The 9,112-nt window shown below is 64.7% G+C and overlaps 1 protein-coding gene across 1 annotated transcript; it reads right to left on the reverse strand.

The window, feature by feature from the left end:
• Positions 1–271: 271 nt before the first annotated feature.
• On the reverse strand, positions 272–5,708 carry AKTIP (AKT interacting protein; the record flags this gene model as incomplete). Its single annotated transcript, XM_084257641.1, has 9 exons — positions 272–379; positions 549–609; positions 1,293–1,400; positions 1,491–1,589; positions 1,666–1,754; positions 2,206–2,306; positions 2,390–2,454; positions 4,436–4,641; positions 5,667–5,708. 9 exons carry the CDS (start codon positions 5,706–5,708, stop codon positions 272–274), a joined length of 879 nt encoding a protein of 292 aa, XP_084113767.1.
• Positions 5,709–9,112: the final 3,404 nt, after the last annotated feature.

Below are 9,112 nucleotides of genomic sequence, written 5' to 3' on the forward strand. Positions count from 1 at the left end.
TTACCTTTAGCATTATATTCAGGAAAATACTTAAGCCTCAAGGACCCCAGAGACGTGGAGTACCGAGCTAGAGAACCACCCTGGAGACGCGCGCAGAGTGGCGCGCTAAAGAGGTTTCCAAAGTTGCTGTTAGAACCTAAGCATCTACGGACAACACGACAGCAGTCATTGTTCAGCCGTTTACTCCCCGGACAGGCGGGCCTCTGCCGCCGGTCAGCTGTGCTAGGCCAGAGTCCAGCAGGAAAGTGCGTGGTGCACGGGTCACCAGCTCCTAAGTGGCTCCTGTTTTCTCTTCTTTACTGAAAGGCTGCACCGAGCCGGGCTTTACCCACGACAGGCCAGCAACGTGAACGCTTTTATTGTGCTGCTCTTCAGACTTCTGGGCACAATCAGAAAAACAGAATAAGAAAACACTGATGAGGAGACTGTTAGCACCGCCAACCTCGTTTCCCAAAAAGTCACTGGCACGTGAACTGTCTCCAGGGAATTCATTTCAGAAGGGAGCTAGAGAGCAGCTGTGAGAGATGGGCAAGTGGTTCTCCGCTTACTTTGGGAGTCAGCATCTTCTCTCTGGCTTCGTCATGCACAGAAGGGTTCCACGGAGAGAAGCTTCAGGAAGAGACAAACATTAAAGCACTGCTTTTGGCCCACTGACTGTGCACTACGTCCGCCTTTCAACATTCAAGCCAGTTCCCCTAACGAAACCTCACAAAGACCAGTACGTTCCCAGAGTGGTCATTAGGTGGAGATTTTAGATGGTACCCAAGTGGTTTTCTCACAGGACTGTCCTTCATAGCACACTTCACACGGCCTGGCCCACCAAAGCCTCACAGCAGCCCCCGCAGCACGAGTGTTAGGATGGTACAGTAATTGTTAAGAGTCCCCAAAGCCAGTGGATGTCCATGTGCCGCCGCCTCCCCAGCCCTCCTCCAGACCCAGGGTCACAGTGCCAGAGAAACCACTTCTCAGCCCCCTGGCCACCAGGCTGAGGGGACTAGGGCAGCTTAAGAAGGGCTCTGACTTAAAACAGCCAATTGAAAAGGTAAGTCCTGACCCCCAGATGAAGGTTCACAACAAAGACCCTGAAGGAAACCAAAGACGCCAAGTAGCTTGCTGCTGATGCAGCGTGCCCTTGTGTAAAGCTGTTTGAGGAAAGAGCCAGAGAGGGATCAGGGAGTGAGCTGTCAAGTTATAAAGATTGTGAGCTACCAGCTGGTGAACTTGCCTTCTAAACCCAGTCGAAGCCCCACCCAACCTGCAGCAGACTGCAGACCTCGGCGGGGAGCGCTTACCTGATGGCGTAGGGGTCTTCAATTTTAGGCTGGTCAAACAAACGCGCAGTGCATACCTTCACACTGTCCACCACTTTATTTTTAAAATGCTGAACGTCATTTTCATACCTGTGTTAAAAGTTTAAATCACAAAGTTACCAACAGAATGCACTCGGCTGCAACGTCGAACTTATCTGAAATAATAAAGCAGTGACGTACAGTACTGCAGCTTCTGGGTTTAGGGGGTTCACCGTATCGATCTTGTAGAAAACTCTCCGCGCGTACATCAGCACTTGCCAGATGTGGTTATGGTTCCGCCTAAAGGGAAACACGGCTGCTGACTGACGGCGCGCTGGCCGATGCCCCTCGCCACCGGAAACGCTCATTTACTGACCTCCATTTTGCAAAGGCTCTCTTCACGTCCAGCTCACCCGAGGTGGGGTCCACGAGCGGGTGGAAAACAGGGATATCAAACACCAGGCGCTGCAAGTAAAGACAGACGAGCTGCAACAGCGGCAGAGGCCTCAGGAGACCCGTCATCTGAGGCCTCGGGGAAGCCGACCCATGTCAACCCAGAGCGCTGCCTCAAGGGCTCCCCAACTACTTTCACCTTTTCCTGTAAAACTAAATTCTGCAGCCAGAGGGGGGGGAAGTCCCTTCCTCTACCACAGCACGGCAAGGGCTGTCCACAAGGTTAGGCCGTAGTCCCTTCGGCCTCATGTGCGGCCTCTGAGCGGAGAAGTAAAGCTACAGGCAGAGACGGGCGTGGCAGAGCAAGCAGCACCAACACCCTCCAAAGACCACTGAGCAAAGAGACGCTTTGGAAACTGAAATCATCCAAATACTAACTACTCGGTCAGGAGAAAAGCGACACATGGTCAGCGCTTGCCATGCCCGCCTCACCTGCCACACCGCACCTGGCTCGCCCACTCACCGGACAGTCGCCGTCAGGGTAGTTGTCGGGGATGTAGACCGTGAACTTGAACACGCCGTCCTGATAGAGCCCGTGGCGTATGAAGATCACGCCGAACCACACTGCGGAAAAACCAGCACCATTGAGCCTTAGGTGGGTGGTCAAGGAGCCCAACAAGCTACAGAGGAACAGTGAAGTGTCTTACTTAACGCTGACCGATACGACGGCTGCACGTAGACGCCCGGGAGCTTCTGCTTCACCACCAGAGTGCTGGAACACAAGCGGAGAGTGACGTCGGCGGGGGGACGCGTGCTGGCTGTCCCACGCTCCTTTTCCGAAGGGGAACACTGGCTCCAGGGCCGCGGCGGCCCTGCCTGCGTAAGCCAGGTCAGTGCGGCCTCCTGCCTGGCCCTGCCTGCCACCCACTGAGGGCTGCGTGACACAAGCGCACAGTAACACCTGGCCCTCAAAAAGGGTCCCAGATTAAAAACGGAGGGCAAACATGGACACACAAAGACGCAAGTTTGCGCTCAGAAACCAACTGCTCCAAAGCATCTGGGATGCCAAGCCGCAGGCAATTCTGAACAATGCAAGCTAATTTAAGTTTTGGACATTAAATCTGGGTGCAGATGTCACCCACACACATTCAGAAGCCACTTTTAAACACAAGGCCAGGTAGCTTAGAATTAAAATTCCATGGAACTGTGCGGACCCAGGGTCCGGTTCAGCCTGAACACTGACCACGGGCAGAGGCTGTCCGGTTCTGCACTGCGGTGGGGAAGGCAGGCATCGGGCGAGTCTCTCATGCTGGGTGCTCTCACCCCCAAGTCAGATGAACTCCGTGGGCTGCGTGAAAGACGTGGCGAGAACACACACCCAGGCTGCCCAGGCTCCCCGGGGACCCAGTCACCCCACCGACAGCCATTCTGCTCTGCCCCTAGAGCTGAGCCTGAGTGGGGGCTGCTGCCGACCCAGAGCCTGAGCATACACAGTTGCTGAGACGCCCCTTACTGGGCCTCAGTGACTGTTTTCATGGCCATCTTACTCATTTTCAACCACTTTAAAATAGTCATCCCACTTCTGATGCAACTCGCAGTGAGGCTGGCAGGTGTATCCACCACAACAAGTTTGCCAGAAAGGCAATTTTGTGTCCTAACACGAACAGCAGCCTGAGGCCACAACAGATGCCTTTCCAGCTCGCTGCCCAGGCCCAGACACAGGCCTCCATTCTAAAGCCAGGGGGACCCCAATACCAGTTCACGCCCGGCTGAGCGCCTGTGGCCTCAGACCAGGAAACACCCGCACAGGATGGGGGCCTGGGCGCTTCTGAAACAACTTCATCTACAAAGGATTCTACAGTCATTGAAGTTACAGTTTCTCCAAACTCTTCAGTAACTTATCAGATGGCATCTACGCTCCTTCCTAAGGGCCCCCTCCGCGGCGGGCGCTGCGTCGTGGCACTGCGTTGTGTCACCGCGGCCTGCAGAGACGCTCGCCTCACCTCAGACACCCGCACTCGGCCCCACTTCCGTCTTCTGCAACTGCTCAAGTTCTTAAGTACACAGGGTCCAAATCTTGAGATCTTTTTCTATAACTGACTGGTTCTGCCTTTGGGGGCCAGACAGAGTAATTCAAATCCCCTCTCTCGGGGTTTGCTAAGCCTTCACATACATGCAGCAGCTTCAGTCCGCCTCCGAGTTTTCCAGTCAGTGGCCTCCGCACTGTCACTCACTGCCCCGCAAGAAGGACCACCTGCCCTCTGCCTACTGGGGATAGGGGGGCCGGCAGCAGGAGCTTCCCGCTGGCTCAAAACCAGTGGAGACAGGCCTCCTCCTCCGCAGGCCCAGGGAGGGAGAGACAGTCTAGCGGGCAAGGCCGGGGGGAGCGCGACAAACTCCTCAGGTGAATTCCTCATCTCCTACGCGCATGACCAAAGCTAAGTTTTAAGTCGCTGACCCACCCGGGTCTGCAGTCCATCTTGGTCTCCTCCGTTTCCTCCCCAAACAGACAGGCGGTGCAGACCATCTGCCTCGGAGCTCTGACACTGAGGGAAGGATCACGGGGGCCGCCCCTCAAGCGCCATCAGAGTCCACCGCCAGAAAAGCCCCCATCGCGCCACACTGCGGCTCGCCCCGGTGGGGCCGGGTCTGAGCTGCAGGATGACCAGGCCTGCGCGGTCTCCCGGGAGACGTGTCGTCCGTGGCCTGAAAGGGTCCTCGCGACTTAGCGCCGTGCTCCGCCGCCAACTTACAATTCGGCCAGAAGCGAGTACTCCAGGTAGAAGGGGCCGTAGGACGCGTGCGTGCCATTGGTCGGCGGCGCTGCCGGGGCAGGGGACGCGGGCTTCGTCACGGGCAGAGCGTTCTTGGGGACAGAAGGCAGCTGCTTCCTCGGGGCGGCGCGCGGAGGGCTGGTCTTCACGTCCCCCGTCAGCGCCTTCTCATCGCCCTCAGATCGCTGTTGAGGTGGAGTCATGGGAACGCTCGTTAGGGTGGTTCCCAGGTCTGGCTCTCCCAGCCCTCGCCCTCTGCGAGCCGAGCGCCTCTCGCAAGGACACCCTCGGCCACGAGCTGCAGGCACGACCCAGAGCGGAGGAGCCGCAGCCCCTGAAGCTCCGGAGCGCCCTCGCTACCTGCATCCTCTAGGCAATAAAGTCAGTGTTTCCAGGACCCGAGCGACAGTAAGGGATGGTTTCTCCTGGCGGCCCCACAAGGAGGGCGAGGGGTTACTGAACAGTTAGCCCGCAGACTGGAGGCGGCCTGGCACCTGGGCGCTGGAGGCCCGGCGCTGAGAAGCTCCAACTAGGCAGTGGAGGGGCTGACAGCAGCCGTGGCCGGTGGCCGGGCGCCGCGCTCCGAGTGAAGGGGATGAAGTCACTCTGGGCCGCCCCCCGCGGTTCTGACCTTGCCCGGAGCAGGAGGCGTAGCTGCACGCACTGGCCACCAGCGCACACTCATGCGGCCGCGGACAAAGGTCTAAGTGAGTCACAGACTTAATTACCATCTCCTGAGCCCCATCTTGCGCAAGCCCGGCCAAAGCTTTTTAATTAGCTGTATTAAAAATACCTAAAAAGGTGATTAATAATGGTAATCTCTAGGGTGGAATTATGGGTAACATGGGCTTTCTTTCTGTGTACATATTTAATCGAGCCTAAAGTGGAAATTATTATTTTTACAATTACAAACCAGCCTTTTTCTCAAGGAAAATTCAAGGTCTGCTGTGGCTGAGCAGCCCAAGGCTCCTCTAACAGGGATCTTGTAGTTTATTAAAAACTAAACTTCACAGTGGGAGCCTCACGCGAGCCTGCATGGCCGCACAGCCGTGCCATGGACAGAACGAACTGCCACGGACAGAACAACTTCTCTAAAGCAAACCCTAAACTAGGAAAAACAGGTTTTATTTCCGTGATAGCAACTTCCTAGAATTTATTTTGCCCTCCAACCTCCTCTGGCTCCCTCCCCGAGCGCAGCCCCTGTACCTACCTTGCGCGCGGAGCCTGCAGACATGCTCCAGAAAGGGTTCATAACGCGCCCTCCGAGGAAGTCCAGGGGTCTGTCATCAAACGCTTCCTCCAGGGTCACCTCACCTTCAAACAGATGGGAAGACGGGGCCCCCCACGTCAGGTCAGAGCCAGACGCGGGCTGCATGGCATGGCTGTCCACGCCGGCGGGAGGGCGCCACACGCGGGCCCCTCGGACCCTTCCCTCCCGGACTCCTCTCTCTCTCTCTCTCTCTCTCTTTCCTTTTCTCTTTTTTAAAAAGATTTATTTGTGCAGAAAAGGCCAGAGAGCGGGGCTGGGGGTGAGAGGGCTCGCCAGAGACAGGGGAGCAGGACGGGCGGAGGGGCGCGGGGGCAGGCGGGGGCGTCCGCCAGGCTCCTCCTTCTCCCCACTTGGAGTCTGGCCGGGATTCAGAACCGCCCGTGGCGGGTTCAGCTCTGGGCCGGAAGCGCAGGGGACACAGGCGCGCAGGGCGGCCGGGCACGATGCCGGGGCAGGGCGCGCCGTCCCCGCGCCCCACGGCGCCCGCTCCGGGCCGGGCCGCGGGAGACGCAGGTGCGCGGGCCAGACCGAGGGCGTCTCTGCCGAGCCGTCCTAAGTGCGAAGTGGGCTCCCCAGCGGCCGCGGGCCAGAGGCCCGCACACAGGGCGGGAGGCCTCTCAGGCCGGGGGGCGGGCCGCCGGCTCCGGTTCCAGCTTCGGGCTGGACAGCGCCGCGGCCGCGGCCAGGGGCCGCCGGGCAGGAGCGCACAGGCCGGAACGCAGGTTCCCCAGGAGGCCGGCTCAGAAGGCGCGTCTCGGAGGCCACAAAGTCAGGGGGTCACTGGCTGGAAACACGAGGGCGGCAGCAGCGAGAAGCGGCCCGCGAGGCCGGGACAGAGGCTGCCCGCGGCACAGACGGCCGGAGGAGCAGGGGCTGGCAGGCTCTCCGCGCCCGGGGCGGGCTCACCCCCGGGGCCCCACCGGCAGAGGCTCGTCCTCTCTGCGAGGGCCCCCGACGGCCACCGCCGGGCCGGCGCCGCGCCCGCCCCCGCCGGCCCGCGGGTGAGAAGCAGGGCAGGGCCGCGCTCTCGCGCCGGGACGGACGGCGGCACCGACGGCCGCTGGGCAGCAGGGGTGGGGGGCGGGCGCTCAGCCGCACGGGGAGAGGCGGCCCTTCGGGTCCCGCCACCTGCTCGGCCCGGCAAGCCCAGCCCAGGGCGAGTCCGCGGTTCTACCCAAGGGCCCGCGCTCGCCCGCGGCCCCTCCTGCCTGCTCGGGGGTCAGGGCCAACGCCGCGCGCCTCCAGCTCCGCCCGGGGCGACTCCGGCCCCTCTCCCCGGCCCGCCCGCAGGACGCACGGCCCGGGCCCCCCCAGCTGGCGCCGGCGCCGGGCCCGGCCGTCCCGCTCCAGGAACCGGCTCGAGTCTGCGCGCAAACACGACGCGCCCGCGCCCGGGGCCGCAGGGCCGAGGCGGCCGCCCGGACCCGTCCGACCGCCCCGTCCGGGCTGGACACGGAAAGCGCCTCCCCGCGCCGCGCGCCCCCGCGGCCCCGGCGGGCTCCCGACCCCCGCGGCGAGGCGCCCGGCCGGCCCGGAGGAGACGCAGCAGCCGGGCTGGCCCGGGGCGCAGCCAGCTCCGCGCGCCCCGAATCCGGACAAACCTGTCTCGGGCGAGGCCAGGCGCGGGCCGGGCGGCGGGCGCCCCTCGACGGCGGGGGCGCTGGGGGCCCCGGGGCGCCCCCCCCCGCCGGGGTGCGGGACCCGGCCGCAGGGGGCTCCGGGCGGCGAGCGCACGGCCCGGCCCGGCCCGGCCCGGCCCTGCCCGGGGCGGCCGCGCCGCAGGTGCCGAGCGCGCACAGGTGCCGGCCCCGCCCCGCCCCCCGCCCGCCCGCCGCGCCCGGGTCGGAGCGCCCGGCCGCGCCGACAACTGCCCGGCCGGGACGCCGGCGGCCGGCGCGCGGGGCCTCCGCGGCCCTCGCCCGCCCGCAGCCCGCCCGGCGGCGCCGCTCACCTCGGCCTCGGCGCGGCGCGCCCCGCACTACGCGCCCCCGCGGCCCGACAGCATCTCCGGCCGCAGCGCCGCCGGCCCGCCGCGTCCCGCCCCTCCCTGCTCCGTCCGGGCTCCGCCCCGCCCCGCCCCCGGGCCGGCGCTTCCGCCCAGCTCCCCGCGCCAGTGGCTGCCGCGCCTGCTCGTCAACGACGCCCTTCCGGGGGCGGGGGGCGGGCCGCACTCCCGCCGGCCAATCAGACCCGCCCGGCGGGGTGGGGCGGCTCTCGGCCCGCCCCCTACGTAGCCGCGCGCGGCGTGACCCGTCCGTCGCGGAAGCGCTGCCGGGAGGCGGAGGAGGAAACAAACACGCCCCGGACGTCATTGGCCGCGGCGTCCGCCCGTCACCATGGAGACTCGCCCCCGGGCTGGCGTGACCTCTGCGGCGGCGCAGGGAGCCGGGCCCGGGCGGCTCCGGCCGCACTGCGCTCCCGGGTGGGGGCGGGGGGAGGGGCGCGGCCGGACGGGGCCCGGGCGGGCGGGGGGCGAACGGGAACCCGGGGCGTCGGGTGGGCAGAGCCGGCGGCGGAGCTCGCGGCGCGAATGCCCAGGGCGCCGGGAAGCCAGGGGGGCCGAGGCGGGCGGGGCGGGCGGCGCAGGGATCTGGCCTCCTGCAGGCCCCGCCGCCGGCCCCCCCCAGCCTGCCGGCCCCCCCGCAGCCCGGACCCCCCGCAGCCCGGACCCCCCGCCTGCCCGACCCCCCCGGCCTGCCGGACCCCCGCAGCCCGGCCCCGGCGCTTTCATCCGCTTCACCGCCTCACCCCGCACCCCTCGCTTTGGTCGGGGACACCCGTGAGGGCCCCCCGCCCTCGCCGCTCAGGTTCCCCGGAACCGTCCAGACCCGACGGGAGCTGCCCGCGCCGGGGAACCCTCACCCCCCACCCCCGACCCCCCCCACTCCCCTGCACGCCTCATGCGCCGAGAGAGCTACCCCGGGCCAGGTCCGGCCGCTGTGAGGTCTCGCGACGGTCTCCCCAAAGGGTCCCCCCGAAGGTCTCCCCGAAGGGTCTCCCCGAAGGTCTCCCCAAAGGGTCCCCCCGAAGGTCTCCCCGAAGGGTCTCCCCGAAGGTCTCCCCGAAGGTCTCCCCGAAGGGTCTCCCCGAAGGTCTCCCCAAAGGGTCTCCCCGAAGGTCTCCCCGAAGGTCTCCCCGAAGGGTCCCCCCGAAGGTCTCCCCGAAGGTCCCCCCGAAGGTCTCCCCGAAGGTCCCCCCGAAGGTCTCCCCGAAGGGTCTCCCCGAAGGTCTCCCCGAAGGGTCCCCCCGAAGGTCTCCCCGAAGGTCCCCCCGAAGGTCTCCCCGAAGGTCCCCCCGAAGGTCTCCCCGAAGGGTCTCCCCGAAGGTCCCCCCGAAGGTCTCCCCGAAGGTCCCCCCGAAGGTCCCCCCGAAGGGCGGCGGCCGAG

The sequence above is a fragment of the Talpa europaea genome (assembly GCF_964194135.1).
Source record: "Talpa europaea genome assembly, chromosome: 16".
In the NCBI taxonomy this organism is placed as follows: Eukaryota; Metazoa; Chordata; class Mammalia; order Eulipotyphla; family Talpidae; genus Talpa; species Talpa europaea.